The sequence below is a fragment of the Aegilops tauschii genome, chromosome 5, assembly GCF_002575655.3.
Source record: "Aegilops tauschii subsp. strangulata cultivar AL8/78 chromosome 5, Aet v6.0, whole genome shotgun sequence".
NCBI lineage: Eukaryota > Viridiplantae > Streptophyta > Magnoliopsida > Poales > Poaceae > Aegilops > Aegilops tauschii.
The window spans coordinates 131,737,021-131,752,452 of record NC_053039.3 but is presented as its reverse complement, the minus strand read 5'-3'; the positions used below and the strand labels follow the sequence as shown (position 1 = coordinate 131,752,452).

Genomic DNA, 15,432 nt, shown 5'->3' with positions numbered 1-15,432 from the left:
TGTTCCATTCTCCAATCAAATTTGCTCCCCGTTCGCGATTGGAGCGCCTTTATCAGATGTTCGGTTTTCCCCACAGGAGGAAACTACAGTTAAATGAGTCGCCGGTTTTCCCTGCAAAAGGAATCAAAAATGAAAACACCAAATCAAAAGAACATAAATAAGCTCCATAAATCTATATCTATACCAATGTAAAAAGACCCAAATGGGCAGATCCAATTAATCTCGGCCATCAAATCATGTCAATCCAACGACCTAGACTGCTTCAATGTCGAGCGCTCAACACGTTTAGTGTGCAGTTAATTTCATACAAAAATAGTGCTAATCACATAATAACACGCAAATAATATCCTACTTAATATTCACATGCATTTAATATACTTCCAAAATTAACGTGCATTGCACGTGCACATTGACTAGTAAGAAGAAACATGAGAGAAGATGTTGGGCTGGTGCAATATTATTAAACAAAGAGATAGTTCATTGCAGCTGCAAATGAAAAGATTGATCTTTGCTTTAACTCGTTCACGGCGAAGGCAGTTGCAGGGAGGTTTGGAATGAACCTGAGGTGTACAGTAGGGTGCAGTAAAATCGAGGTCAATTTTGATAGTTTGGGGTTGTTGCTGCCCTAATCGGTGGTTATTTTTCTTCAGTGGCTTCTGCTATCTTTGATGACTAGTATTTTATGTTGCTTGACTTTACTCGTGCCATCTAGGATCATTGTAACAGAGAAAGAAATCAAGTAACTCATGAACTGGCTAGAATAGCTAAAGAAATCAAGTAGCTCATGAACTGGCTAGGATAGCTAGATTTTTCTCCTCCAAATATCTGGAAGGACACCGCCCTGAATGTGGTTATTCCTCTTATTATAAGCGATGGTACGATCCTTATGAATGAATAAAGGAGAAGATGATTGTCAAAATAAAAAACAAAGAGATAAGTAAAAATAGAGGTATTTTCACATTGCAAAGCAACAAAGTCTTTACTTCTTCTCAAGAAAAGTCCCCTTCCTCCTCCCGTCGGCGCCGCCGCAGATCCGCCCCGCTTCCGATGGCCTTTGGCCTGTGGAGGTGCGGAGGATCTCGGCCCCTCGCCGACGGGAGGGACCCCGTTCTCGTTTTTGCTAGGTTGAATGTCTTGGTTGGGGCTGTGTGGCGGCGGCGATGTCCCTCGGTAGCAATAATGTCTCCCATGTCCTATCCCCGTCCCGATGGTGCTAATAGCGTTGTCGAAGGATTTGTGGAGCTGTGTCTTTGTCGGATCTCCTGGGATTCGGTCGGTGCTGGTCTTCGGTGGATCTATTTGGATCCAGTTTTTGTTCGTCTTCGTTCGTGTGGTTTCAGGTTTGATCTTTCCGATCTACAACTCTCTTCAACGGCGATGGTTCCTGCTCTGGTGTGCTGGTCCTTTGGGGCCTTAGTTCGACGACTTCCCGACTGTCTACTACAACAAGGTTTGCCCGCCTCCGGTGATGGAGGGGCGATGACGGCGGCGCACCTTCAGCTCGCTCCAGTGCTTGTAGTCGTCGCTAGGTGGTCCGTAGACCCGGTTGTAATTTTTATTACCTCTTATGTTCTCTGTACTACCATGCTTAATGAATAGATTGGAAATTTCTCTCGCAAAAAGAGTCAAAAATAGAGAAAGAAGACATAATACATAAAAAATCAAAAGAAGTTGTCAAAATAAAAAAAACAAAAGAGATAAGTCAAAAATAGAGAAAGAAGACATAATACATAAAAAAACAAATCAAAAGAAGAGAAAAATTGGGGCATTCCGAGAATTGAACTCGGGACCTCTCGCACCCTAAGCGAGAATCATACCACTAGACCAAATGCCCTTTGTTGATAGTAACAGGAAGGAATCTTTTACATCTTTAACTCAGACCGATTGCACAATCTAATTGTCGCCCTGTGGTGATTCAGGCGATAGTTCTTCCGCTCACCCCCACGAGAGCCGGAGCAGGAATTGCAAGAAGAATATATACCCGACTCCCTCCGTCCCGAGTTCAAATCTTGTTTCCCCCCTCCATCTGCTTGATCGCTTCGTCTCCCTGTTTCTCCGTCCCGCGCGACTAGGCCAGGAGGATCCGGCGCCGAGAGGAGTGGCATCGCCGATGTCCGGAGACGCACGCTCACCGCCCCGGGGGGCGGCGCCTTACGCTCTGTACCAGTTCGGTACCAGCGGCGCCGCCGTCGCCGTCGCCACCGCCGTCACGCATCCGCTCGGTCAGCCAATTGCTCCTGCACGCTGCTGTTAACTGGTATATATCGGGTTGGTTTGGTGGGGAAAACAGATTTGCTAGTACCTTGCCGTAATCTGTCACAGGCATACGAATTTTGGGTCATAGTTCAGGCTTAGTTTTACTTGCGTCCATCAGTACTAAACATTTGTTGGCTGAGAAGCTGGGCGACAGATTCTACCGTTTGCCACCGCCTCTTCAAAGGAAAGGAGATGACCAAGGCCACAAGTTGAAAGGATGAGGCAAAATGCCGGGTGATGCCACGTGCTCGCTACATAACATCGAGAGAGTAGGCATCTGTCTCCATTGAGCCGCAGTGCCGTGCAGTGTCGAGATGCGCCTTTTTGTACCCTAAGACTCAATGAAAAATTAGCAGCTCTTTCCAAAGAAAAGCTCATCTGATTTGCAATGAATCGTTATGTGTGGTGGAACTGGAAACTATGTTTAAGTAGATAGAAGCTTGGGATATTTTCCCTGTAGGAAATAGCCGTGTCAGTAAAACAACAGTTTTTTTTTAATTGAATTAGGTTAAGGTATAGTTCTCCCAGCACAACAGGCTGGGTTGAAAAGTGCTCATTGTTTAGAGAGAAGTTTAGGGAGAAAGCACACCACACTGATTCATTCATCCGCAGGGGGTATATGTACAGTTACAAGGCCACTGCCTGAGGGAGATCATGGGGTGCCGCATTACCATCGACGTGCGCCACGATCGGGCTACACGGACTAGAGCACGATCGTGTACGCATGGGTCTATACAGAGAGCGTACACGTCGGCCTACTATACAGTCTAACACCCCCCCGCAGTCGTGACGTCGGCGGCAGCGACGCAAAGACTGGACCGGAAATCAGAGAAGACATCCGATGGCAATCCTTTGGTCATAATGTCGGCGAGCTGCTGGCGCGTGGGGACGTGAAGAACTCTGAACTCGCCAAGGGCCACACGCTCGCGCACGAAGTGGATGTCCAGCTCCACATGCTTGGTGCGGCGATGGTGGATGGGGTTGGCCGAGAGGTACACCGCGGACACATTGTCGCAGTAGACGAGCGTCGCCTTGTGCACCGGTGTGAAGAGCTCGCCGAGGAGTTGTCGAAGCCAGACGCACTCCGCCACAGTGTTGGCAACGCCGCGGTACTCCGCCTCGGCGCTGGAGCGCGAGACAGTGGCCTGGCGCTTGGACGACCAGGAAACAAGGGCGTCGCCAAGGTAGACGCAGAACCCGGAGGTGGAGCGGCGTGTGTCGGGGCAGCCGGCCCAAACTGCGTCGGTGAAGGCGCGGAGGTCCAAGACAGCCGAGGCGCGGAGGTGGAGCCCCAAATGATGAGTGCCGCGGACATAGCGGAGCACACGCTTGATCAGCGCAAGGTGACACTCACGCGGATCATGCATATGCAAGCATATCTGCTGGACGGCGTAGGAGATCTCCGGTCGCGTGATGGTGAGGTACTGGAGCGCGCCGGCGATGCTGCGGTAGGCGGACGCATCCTCAACGCGCGGGCCATCAGCAGCGGGAAGTTTGCTCTTGGTGTCGATCGGCGTCGGAGACGGACGGCACGTGTCCATGCCAGCACGATCCAGGACGTCCTCGGCGTACTGGTGCTGGCAGAGGAAGAAGCCAGCAGGCGTCCGCGTGACTTGGATGCCGAGGAAGAAATGGAGAGGACCAAGGTCCTTCATCATGAACTCGCGGGTGAGGCTGGCGATGATGCGGTGAAGAGCTGCCGGAGTCGACGCGGTGAGCACGATATCATCTACGTAAAGTAGAAGAAGGGCCGTGTCCGTGCCGTGTCGAAACGTGAACAGGGAGGAGTCGGAGCGGGTGGCGGTGAAGCCAATCGTCTTGAGGTAGCCGGCGAAGCGGAGGAACCACGCCCTGGGCGCCTGCTTCAAGCCGTACAACGACTTGGAGAGGCGACAGACATGATGCGGTCGCTCGGGGTCGACGAACTCGGCGGGTTGGAGACAATAGACCTCTTCCTCCAGGTGCCCATGCAAGAACGCATTGGAGACGTCGAGCTGGTGGACTGGCCAGCCGCGCGACGCAGCCAAAGTCAGCACAGTGCGGATCGTAGCAGGCTTGACGACGGGCGAGAAGGTCTCTCCATAGTCGACGTCGGCGCGTTGACGAAAACCGCGGACGACCCAGCGCGCCTTGTAGCGGGCGAGGGAGCCATCGGCGTTGAGTTTGTGCTTGAAAATCCACTTGCCGGTGATGAGGTTAGCGCGGGCAGGACGCGGCACCAGCTCCCATGTCCTGTTCCGGACGAGCGCGTCGTACTCGTCGCGCATGGCGGCGAGCCACTGTGGATCGCGAGTAGCAGCACGGACAGAAGCGGGAACCGGAGAGATCGTCGGCGACGCAACGACAGTGGAGGCGTCATAGTACCGAGGATTGGGCCGGAAAATGCCACGCTGAGCGCGCGTCACCATCTGTCGTGGAGCAGTCGGTGGAGACAAAGCAGCGAATGGCGGTGAAGAGCAGGGCGAGCTGATGGACGAGGTGGAGCTGTCGACAGAAGAACCCACCGCTATGGGACGCAGGGCGAGGGCGCGCTCGAGGCAGAGCCCCCCGCCGCCAATCCACTGGCCGCGCTGGTCGATGAAGAGCGGGCGTGCGCTGTGGATCGCGAGCGGGGCGTACTGGGCGCGCTCGGGGCGTCCAGTGATGATCGCGTCGCCGTAGTAGAAGTAGACGGTGGCGCAGGCACTTCAGGCCTCCCGACGTGAATCGGGACCTGCAAAACTGGCGGCGAGCTTGCAGGAAGTGGCAGCGGAGTGGTGGCACCGGGTGAGGCTTTGGCAAAGGGGAACACCGTCTCATGAAAGACCACATGCCGGGAAGTGAAGACGCGCCGTGAAACGGGATCAAAGCACCTGTAGCCGCGATGATCCGGAGGATACCCAAGAAACACACAGGCCGTGGAGCGGTGGTCAAGCTTGTGTCGGGTGGTGGCGGTGAGATTCGGGTAGCACAAGCATCCGAAGACACGAAGAAGTGTGTAGTCAGGGGGCACGCCGAGCAAAAGCTCATGGGGTGAGCGTGGTGAGCTGGAACGGCATGGTCTACGGTTCAGAAGATAGGTGGAAGCGCTGAGTGCCTCGGCCCAGAAGCGGGCGGGCATGGAGGCATGAACAAGCAGGGCACGAACGCCGTCGTTGAGCGTGCGGAGGGCACGCTCAGCCTTGCCGTTCTGTTGGCTAGTGTATGGACAGGTGAGGCGAAAGTGAGCGCCGTGGCGAGCAAGAAGCGAGCGCACCCCAGCGTTGTCGAACTCGCGCCCGTTATCAGTTTGTAAAGCAAAGATGGGCAACTGAAATTGCGTCTGAACATAAGCAAAAAACTCGACAAGGATCTGCAACATTTCAGACTTGTGCTTGAGGGGAAAGGTCCAGACGTAATGCGTGTAATCATCGAGGATAACCAAGTAATACTGATAGCCAGATATGCTTACAATAGGTGAAGTCCATACATCAAGATGCAAGAGTTGAAAAGGAAACATGCTATGACTGCTAGAAGACTCAAACGGGAGACGGATGTGCTTGCCAACGCGACATGCATGGCATACATGCGGCGTGGACTTGGTGAACTCAAGGGGAAGAGCTGCTGACGACGCGTGCCCGGGGTGCCCAAGTCGCTGGTGCCAGAGATCGATCGTGACAGCGCCAGCAAACCACCGTGAGGAGGAAGACGAGGGACGGCCCACAGAGTAGAGATCGCCGCCGGAGTTACATCGGAGGATCACCGCCTTGGTTCGAAGGTCCTTTACAGAGAAGCCAAAAATGTCAAATTCGACAGAAACGGGATTGTCACGACATAGTTGACGGACAGAAAGAAGGTTCTTAACGAGAGATGGACAAACTAGAACATTGCGGAGTGGAAGGGGTGACGTGCCAGCAATGAGAGAGCCAGTGCCAATATGGGTGATTGGCAGGCACTCACCACTACCGACGATGACGCGGGAGTCAGAGGTATAAGGGTGGGCGGAAAGGAGATTACCAGGCGAGGATGACATGTGCGACGCGGCCCCAGAGTCGAGGTACCATTCCTGGGAAGTGCCGGAAGACGACGGCCCGGCGGTGGCGCTGTGAAGCGCGGCCTGCAGCGAGGCCATGTCCCAGGCAGGAACCGGTGAGGACGACGAGCTCGCCCCGGCGTGCCCGTAGCCAGCAGGCGGACCATGGCCAGGGAGCGCGCCGGGAGCGCCATAGCCCGGCAGAGCGCGCGGAGCACCGTAGCCGTACGGAGAAGGCATGGGCATGGTCGGTGCAGCCATCATAGCCTGCTGATGGGGCGTGCCAGGCCGCGGCCCGAGGACGCCAGAGTCAGGGGCGCGCCAGGCCATTGGCCAGGCCTGGACGAGACCGGTCCAGGAGTTGGCCCCGGGCGCTGGAGCGGGCATGGTCGGTGGCCGTGGCGAAGAGGAGGCCGGCGAGGGGGGCTGGCCGTTGCCGCGTCCGCGGCGGCGTCCACGCCCGCGCCCACGCGAGGCGTCGGTGACCGGAGTAGGCGGCTGCTGCGGGGCGGGTGCTGGCGGGGCGGTGCCGCGCCCGCGATCATGGCGTGGGCTGACTGAAGGCGCGCCGTCTGTTCGGCACGGTGCTCTTTGAGAAGAAGAAAAGAGCGGACCTGAAGGAATGAGGGCAGCGGAACCTGGGACGTGATATGAGGAATCACGGCGTGAAACTGGCGGTTGAGCCCTCGAAGCAGGTGGAAGACTTGGCGCGTCTCCGTCAAGCCCTGGCCAAGATCACGCAGTCAGTGAACGCCTTGTGGCGTGTGCAGTACTGCATGATGGTGAGGTCGCCCTGGACGAGCGCGTGGTACTCGGCGTCGACGTAGACCGCGCGGGCGAGCTGGTTGTCGCGGAAAATGCCGTCGACGGCGGCCCAGACGGTGAGCGCGGTGTCGTCGGGCTGCATGACGGCGTCGAGGAGCTCCGGCGAGATGGTGGTGTAGAGCCAGTGCACCACGACGTGGTCAGCCATCAGCCACTCCGGGTTGTCGAGGCGAGAAACAGCCTCGGGGTCGACGTGATCACGAAGGCCGAACATGCCGATGACGGTGTCGAAGTGGCGGCACCACTGCGAGTAGTTGCCGGCGAGGAGGTCCAGCGTGACGGGAACGTGGCGACGGATGTCCACCGTCTGTAGGATCGACGAAGGGAAGGTGGGTGCCGGGGCAGCAACTGGAGCCACACGGGCCGCGGGGAGTGCGGGCGCCGGTGGGAGCGCTGAAGCAGCTGGCGCAGCCGGGGCGGTGTCACCACCAGTAGCAGGAGGCGCGTTGGCGAGGGGAACGGCGTGGAGCGGATCGGCGTCGCCGGCGGGCGCCATAGGAGCGGAAGCGGAATCGGTGTCGTGCGCGGATGGGTTGAGCAAGACGGGAGTATCTGATACCATGTTTAGAGAGAAGTTTAGGGAGAAAGCACACCACACTGATTCATTCATCGGCAGGGGTATATGTACAGTTACAAGGCCACTGCCTGAGGGAGATCATGGGGTGCCGCACTACCGACGTGCGCCACGATCGGGCTACACGGACTAGAGCACGATCGTGTACGCATGGGTCTATACAGAGAGCGTACACTTCGGCCTACTATACAGTCTAACACTCATCCATCATAGCACATGATAATCTGTGCTTTGGGAATATCTGTCCTCATGGATGATGGTCTATATGTTGATATAGATGAGACATGTATTTGAATGGAATGCATGTATTATATGCTGTCTATGCTTATTACTTCTCCTAATCAGTTTAAATTCTTGGCTTGGTGTATTTCCCCATTCAAACATTTAGTAGGGTTTGATACCAAAAAACAGAATGCGACAAATGAGCCTTTTTGTCGGGACCATAGTGGATAATGGTTAACATCAGCAAACAAAAGGGGACATATGGATGTGGAGCCAAAGCAAATTAAACATATATTGGTTTGACCAAAACTAAGGAGGTCGCATGCTCCAGATTTGTTGTGATTTTTTGGAGATATTTGTCAAGTAGCACCTGGATTGAAAATTGATAACAGTGAATTGTTTATTGATATGCTGCTAAATGATAACGCTGTAAAAGGATGGCCACTCTTTTATGTATATTTGTTTCTCCAAGAAATAAGAAACCCTTTATATATGTACCATCATTTTCATCTTGCAGACGTTATCAAAATTAGACTCCAAATGCAGCTTGCTGGGCAAAGAGGAAACTTAGTTGGAATGGTAAGCACAGCCTCAGGTGTGGCATCATCTATGTATCACCTATTAATGCTAAATTTAATAGTTTTAGTGAAACCTATCAGGGGGCAATATTTACACAAATGGTGGAAAGGGAAGGGCCTCGATCACTCTATCTGGGATTTGCACCAGCATTGACTAGATCCCTCATCTATGGTGGCCTTCGATTAGGATTGTACGAGCCCTGCAAACATGTCTGCAGCTACGCATTTGGTTCAACAAACTTTGCTTTTAAATTTGCATCGGGAGTAGTTGCTGGTGCCCTAGCAACTGCATTGACAAATCCGATGGAGGTTTTAAAGGTACAATATTGTGATACTTAATTCAAAGTATGAAATAGTTTTATGGACTTGATTTTGATCTGGGCACATCCTATAGGTGAGGTCACAGATGAGTACAAGCAGAATTAGTACAATTGGAGTGATGAGGGAAATTGTATCAGAGGAAGGAGTCAAAGCGCTTTGGAAAGGAGTTGGCCCAGCTATGGTGAGAGCAGGCTGCCTCACGGCATCACAAATGGCAACTTATGATGAGGCCAAACAGGTATACACCATTTTTTGTTGTCTTTTGATTGAAAGGAATGATTGTCGCATGTACTACTAATTGAGCCACCACTGAATTTTCTTCTTTACTAACTTTAGGTCTTACTGATGTGGACGCCACTTGAAGAAGGTTTTCAATTACATCTCATGTACTGTGAAATTTGTCCTGCATTTTGTTGCCTATACTTGGATGAAATATGTTGATAGCTATTTTTCTGTGGCTGAAAGGTCGAGCTGCATCGCTGGAACGGCTGGTACACTTGTGACTGCACCTATTGACATGATCAAAACAAGGCTAATGCTGCAACGGGAGTCCAAAGGTGCCAGAGTATACAGGAATGGTTTCCATTGTGCTTACCAGGTGTTAATCTTCATTCTTAGCTATGAATTTGTATTTTGAAGTGTGCGTCCGTGAATGAAATTGGAAATCTTTGGTAAATAATATTAAATTTAATCGCTTAACATAGCACCAAATTGCACGGTTAGTAGATAGTAGTTGGCGCAATATGAGAAAAGGAGCATATTTGAAGAGTAGAAATGCATTAATTTTACAGAGTACCAACAATTGGCACTCTATTCAAAACAGGAATATAGAAAGTTATTCCCACCAACTATAAGAGGATTCACATTTTCTAGAACCCCATGCCATGTCTATAGTTTATGTTGGGAATTAAGTGTAAAGAAAAATGCTTTCATTTATTTGGAGGTCACAGATCTCAAATCTTAAGCAGCTAATGTATCTTATACATTCTTTTCTTGGTTCACAGGTTGTCCTGACAGAGGGTGTAAAAGCACTTTATAAAGGGTGAGGAACTGAGGACTTCGTAAATAACATATATACTCCCTCCGTTCCTAAATATAAGTCTTTTTAGAGATTCCAATTTGGACTACATACAGAGCAAAATGAGTGAATCTACACTCTAAAGCATGTCTATATACATCCGTATGTCGTCCATATCGAAATCTCTAAAAGGACTTATATTTAGAAACGGAGGGAGTATATATAATTTTTTTGCTTTATTCAACAAGTCTTGATCATGCTATTTTGTTAAATCATTTGCAACTCTTGAGAGAAAAATAAATGATAAATATAAACTTTACCAGTATACTTATGAAAACGGCAACTAGTTAAAGATCAGTAGGATATGATTATATGAACCACAATCCAAAGCTCTAGTTATCGTCATTTTTTACATTGAAACATTATAACGGGATTTACAGCTACTACAGATTGAATCGATCCATTCGGATTAGTTTCTATTTGAGCCTCTTCCACTGTGATTTCCTAACAAACTCTGCAAAAATTTCAGTGGGTTTGCCACCTTCGCAAGGTTGGGCCCTCAAACAGCTATCACTTTCGTCGCGTGCGAGAAGCTGCGGGAACTCGCTGGAATGTCTGCTATTTAGTACCGCATGAGATTGAAGAAAAATACAGTTCAATATTTGACAAGTTGAAGAGCATATTTTACTCTTTATCAGCATTTCTTTCCACATTCATGGCAAAGGAAAATCATGAGGGTCTGTCAGAATTGAAGTACTGATTTTTGAAAGGATAAATTTTTAGCATGGGCTGCTTTAATGGTTAGCCTGTACTACTTGTTACTGATCAGATTTTCGCTTCAGGTCACAAAGTAGCGAGGACAGAATAATGTTACTCTCCATTTCTGATTTTCAGTCTGAGCTTCACATCGTTTATGTTCTTCAGACTGCAATTTTATATCCAGATGGTGTTTTTGTCATGAGAGATCATGATTTTATTTGTATTAAAAAATGGATCATTAATGCCAAACTGCATGACAGTACACAGTACAATCAGTGCCTAGATAAACAATGTACCAAGGAAGAAAAGATAACTAGTGGGAAAATGCTGTTCATCAAGTTCGGTCTGCCAAATATCAGTGTAAATCAGAACTGAGCAATGGATAATTATCTTCAAATGGCTGGAATCCAGCAAAATGAACGTGCTAACTATGCGAAGGGGTTTTTCTCCTTCATAAAAAAAGAGAGACAAGATGTGGGTTATTACAAGAACAAAATGGCCCCCACTTCTCCATATATTAATAAACTTCTCAATAAATTTACATACAAAGAACACGTGAGCCAGCTCCGTTTTATCTCAGCTCAACTCTCAATTTACTTTTCACCTCTTCTCTCACGTTCCACTGCAACCCAAATTGTAGTTAAGATCAGAATCCGATCAAATCAAGACAGCACTTAAAAATCATAGTATAATGTAACTCGGTTGCACGTACCTGCATGTCGTTGATCTCCTCGTCTGTGAGTGACCGTTCCATTGACCTATAGGCTATCCTGTAGCAATGACTCGTCATGCCTTTCTTGTTTGTGAAATTGTCTATTAGTTTTACCTGTAAAACAAAAAAAACAGCCCTTTAGATTGAGCGAGATATGGACCTATCAAATTCCATGATACCACAAACTGGTAACACTAGATAAAGAAGCTTAGGCTCCCAACAATCACCGCTAACATTTTAAGATAGAGATTAAACAGCGAAAGAGTTTGCCTATAGGTATGCATGTTACGTGGAGTTGTGGACACTGACAAGAGTTGGGGCCCATGGAAATGAACTAGAACCGTAATGTACCATACTAGCAGGAGGAGCTACAAACAATGCAAGGAAAGTCTGGCACTAACTAAACCATTGCCGGATAGAGTACAAAGCAAGGCTGCCATAAGCTTGCAGAGACTAGATCAAATTCTCGTCTAATTTGGAGCTATGTTATGCTACTCTTTGGAGTACCACTTACTACAGAAATACTGCATACTGCATACTACTGAGCCACAAATTGTGTGACAAGTAATTGTTGGTTATCTCACTAAGAAATTTTGAACATGGCAAGTGCTTAACACAAATTCGATTTACAGCCATGCGTCCAAATCAGAGTGCATACCTCCTCTACAAGATCTCCAGCAATTCCTCTGACAACCTCACATAAATTGTTCTCTGTAAATTCATCATTTATCCAGAAACTCATATCCTTGTAACAGGGTGGAAACTGTGGAACAGAAAAAAGGTCAGCTAGGGTGGCTTGATGAATACAAATCAATCAATGCAAATCATATCAGGATACATTCTTAATACAAATTTAACCATATTTACCCATTAGATGGATGACACAAACAATCTAAGCTGCAAATTCTAATGCTAGATGATCCAAACTAATGGATGCACAAAGATTTGGTTTAATTTGTTCCAGTGGGCATGCTTTGCATAGTCAAATGAGCTCAACCAGATGGGAGCAATTATCTTCAGCATCCTAGTGACATTCTAGCATTTCGCAAGATGCAGAACCACTCTTATACTAGAACAAATTAATTTTATCTACGGATGATATACAGATACACGTGGTATATGATATTGCATACCTTCGAGAATGGCTTGAACTTGACCCCAAGCTTGCCTTTAGAGAACTGGATAATAACAATACAATCTTAGCCATAAAGTTGAAAGTGTGCATATGAAGAAAATCAGTTCAGCATAGAGTTATGGACAAAGTTTTGTTCTGTTAACTAAATTTTCTGATATTACTGCAATAGGACTAAAGAGATGGCCCAGAGGTATACCAACTGAAATAAAGAGAGTAACCTGAGTTTTGAGCATATGTCAGAACTCAGGAACAAACATATCAGTTATTATGTCAAGTGTTAAACACTCATTACGAAACATAAGTTGTTCTTGCGAAACTCTTAGAAATAGAAAGCACAAGTTCTTCACATCAGAATTTCAAGTTTAGTACTAGTAACTCAACACTATCATGATTTTCATTTAGAGATCAAACACTCGGTCTTCCGAAATTTATAATCTATAAATACAGTAAATTAGTAATCCTAGAGATCAAAGGGGGTGGCACAGAAAGATGAGCTCTGTTGAATAGATCAGCACATAAGTCAGAGGACAGAGATAGATTAAGAGGCTATATTGCTTCAACATCGACAATTACTTTTCACACGATTTGTGGCTCAGCAGTATGCAGTATTTGTTTAATATGTGAACATAGTGAGATAACCAACAATCCAATAGTAGCAGCAATACCTGGGATGTGAACCGCTGATCATTTGACCAGAACAGTCGAATATCTGGAATATCAAAGAGGACCATTGCTAGTCGCTCCAAGCCTAGTCCGAAGGCCCATGCAACATGATCTGTCCTACCATTGCTTTTTAAAATTTCCTGTTCAGTGACCCCACATCCCAAAACTTCCAACCAGTCACCCTGCAAAGGTGATACAGTTCTTTCAGACCAGGCATCATGTCGACACAAGTTGTGTAACATGTTTTACTTCAATTCACTTACTACAACAAACCTGGAAATATATTTCGAGTTCAAAGGATGGGTTGGTGAATGGGAAGTAAGTATCAACCCAGCGCATCTCCACAGCACCTGCACACAACATATTATTATCTAGTTTAGCTGACATGTGAAGCTATTTTATCATTTCCTTTGATGACAAGGAGCAAGCCAACGCATTTTTTACCAAATAAATGTGTTGCCAAGCCTTCCAGTGTTTTCTTGAGGTCTGTAGCTGCATATGCTGTCCCATCCATGCCGGAGCCTGACCAGTCATCTGGAGAGAAGACACGAAAGCCTTCCATCTGTATGCGTGAAAGATCAATAGAATTCATAACATATCTTGTTTTGAAAACATTTAAGTACAATCTGGGAAATACAGTTACCTGATGGAAGACAGGGTAATGAGTTGAATCAATAGAATCCCTACGATAAACATCTCCAATTACAAGAAAGTGTCTATGCCCTTCTCTTAGCAGCTCTGCTTGATGAGCGCTGGTATGACACCTCAAGACTGTTTGAGAATCGACATAGTATGTGTCATTGTAACTCCGGCTTACATGGTCGGCAGGGACCAAGACATCATCAAAGTTCTGCAGAATGCACCACCTCAAGGTCAGTGAGAAGGTAAGAACAACCATAGTTGGTTTTAGTTGTAGATTTATTAATCTGGAGAACCAGCACACAGCAACTAAGTGTCCGTTCACTAGAAAAGGGAGGACAGCAGGAGAGCAAAGGAACAATCAATTGGACTCTTGCACAATCTTGAATCTTAGCGTTTTTTCCTCTCACACTCTTTTCCACCCCAAGTGCCAGGTTTCATTTGACCATATAATTAGAATTGCCCTTAGTTAGTCACAAGTGCTGCACCATGCTTAAGTGATTACCATAAAAATGTAGGGTCTTCTTAGCTCACATTCAGCTTTTATATTCAAGCTAATATACGCAATAAGCTATTGGTAGATCATACCTGCTTAGTAGAAACAAGAGGGCAGAGGTCATCGAACTTGACAAACTGGCCAGGAAAACTTTTGTCAAAGTAATCGTAGATAGTATTCTTGAGAATCCCTAGAGGGTGGTTATCCCTCCTGTGCAGCTGAAGACCAATTTTTGAATAAATGGTGTCTGGCACATTGTTCGTCGGGTCATCCTCCTTGACGACATCTACAAAGGACATCGAGACAAATCAGCGCCTGCTAGCTTGAGACTTGACACGGCGCTGTGATACATTGCGATTTAACTCCCCGCCAAATTCCATTGGGATATTAGCACCACAATCAATGACATGCCATTTCGGAACCCAACGCTCGAGTGACAGCGCAGCACTTATACTGCCGGTAAGCTCCGGAAGAATGTGAGCACTAGGCGTATCAACTTCACCTTCCTCCTAAATCCCATTCTAAGACTAATTTTATGCCTGGTCATGTTAAAAAAAGAAGAGAAAAGGTCCAGTGCGGAACAATGCCAGCAGCCAAAGTTAACCAAGCCTAAAAACCTCTCTCCCCACTGCCAAATTCTAGAACCCTCCTCCTCCGAGGCCAAGATCCCGCCGGCAACAGGGACATGAGAACTCACCCTCTCGCGCGATCTTGACGCCGCCCACCTCTACGGCGGCCTCCGCGGCAGCCGCGGACGTACGGAACGCCCGTGCCCCTGCCGGCGGCGGCGGCGCGGAGGGGAGGAAGCGGGCGGCGAAGAGCAGGCGACGGGCGCGCGAAGGAGAGGGGCATGGGGAAGGGGCGCGTGTGGAGGAGAAGGCGGCGGTGGTGGGAAGCGTGGCCATGGCGCGCACACGAGCGCGGAGGCAGGCGGTTCGGATAAGCGGGCGCATGGCTGCGTTGGCCGGATTGTCGCGTGGTTTTTCCGGGTGGGAGAGCGAAAGCGAAAGGGGGACGAAGACACAGGGGAGAGGAGAGCGAGGGTTAAGATAAGGGGAGCGTTAAAAGGAAGAGAATAGAGTGTGGTTTAAGGCTTGAGATAAATACGCTCATGGTTATTATAGTTGCGACCGAAGCACGATACGCTCACTGAACTTAGAAATACGCTCGATACGGTCACTCAATACGATGTGACGTGAAAATACAGTCACTGTAGCACGTACACGGTGGGTACAGCGCTGTT

General features: G+C 48.5%; 2 protein-coding genes and 1 non-coding gene across 3 annotated transcripts; 1 reads left to right on the top strand and 2 right to left on the bottom strand.

The window, feature by feature from the left end:
* Positions 1-1,762: 1,762 nt before the first annotated feature.
* Positions 1,763-1,834, bottom strand: TRNAP-AGG (transfer RNA proline (anticodon AGG)). Its single transcript has one exon. It is a non-coding gene; the product is annotated as a tRNA-Pro (tRNA).
* Positions 1,835-1,844: 10 nt separating this feature from the next.
* On the top strand, positions 1,845-10,699 carry LOC109746145 (uncharacterized). Its single transcript, XM_020305277.4, has 8 exons — positions 1,845-2,222; positions 8,386-8,447; positions 8,528-8,764; positions 8,841-9,005; positions 9,104-9,153; positions 9,233-9,365; positions 9,772-9,809; positions 10,315-10,699. Exons 1-8 carry the CDS (start codon positions 2,111-2,113, stop codon positions 10,409-10,411), a joined length of 894 nt encoding a protein of 297 aa, XP_020160866.1. The 5' UTR covers positions 1,845-2,110; the 3' UTR covers positions 10,412-10,699.
* Positions 10,700-10,837: 138 nt separating this feature from the next.
* LOC109746135 (phenylalanine--tRNA ligase, chloroplastic/mitochondrial) lies at positions 10,838-15,214 on the bottom strand. The gene is made up of 10 exons (XM_020305265.4): positions 14,887-15,214; positions 14,282-14,475; positions 13,698-13,904; positions 13,499-13,616; positions 13,328-13,404; positions 13,057-13,236; positions 12,390-12,434; positions 11,915-12,019; positions 11,257-11,370; positions 10,838-11,166 (listed from the first exon to the last, which is right to left on the bottom strand). Exons 1-10 carry the CDS (start codon positions 15,140-15,142, stop codon positions 11,116-11,118), a joined length of 1,347 nt encoding a protein of 448 aa, XP_020160854.1. The 5' UTR covers positions 15,143-15,214; the 3' UTR covers positions 10,838-11,115.
* Between the last annotated feature and the right edge of the window lie 218 nt (positions 15,215-15,432).

What these genes read in the sequence shown, in the direction of transcription:
- LOC109746135 (XM_020305265.4), bottom strand. Translation starts at nt 15,142, where the DNA reads ATGCGCCCGCTTATCCGAACCGCCTGCCTCCGCGCTCGTGTGCGCGCC. An exon ending in ATTACCCTGTCTTCCATCAG is followed by an intron (nt 13,617 to 13,697) that starts GTAACTGTATTT and finishes TCACGCATACAG; the next exon opens with ATGGAAGGCTTTCGTGTCTT. An exon ending in AACTCGAAATATATTTCCAG is followed by an intron (nt 13,237 to 13,327) that starts GTTTGTTGTAGT and finishes TCACCTTTGCAG; the next exon opens with GGTGACTGGTTGGAAGTTTT.
- LOC109746145 (XM_020305277.4), top strand. Translation starts at nt 2,111, where the DNA reads ATGTCCGGAGACGCACGCTCACCGCCCCGGGGGGCGGCGCCTTACGCT. An exon ending in GAGGAAACTTAGTTGGAATG is followed by an intron (nt 8,448 to 8,527) that starts GTAAGCACAGCC and finishes GAAACCTATCAG; the next exon opens with GGGGCAATATTTACACAAAT. An exon ending in CTTATGATGAGGCCAAACAG is followed by an intron (nt 9,006 to 9,103) that starts GTATACACCATT and finishes TACTAACTTTAG; the next exon opens with GTCTTACTGATGTGGACGCC.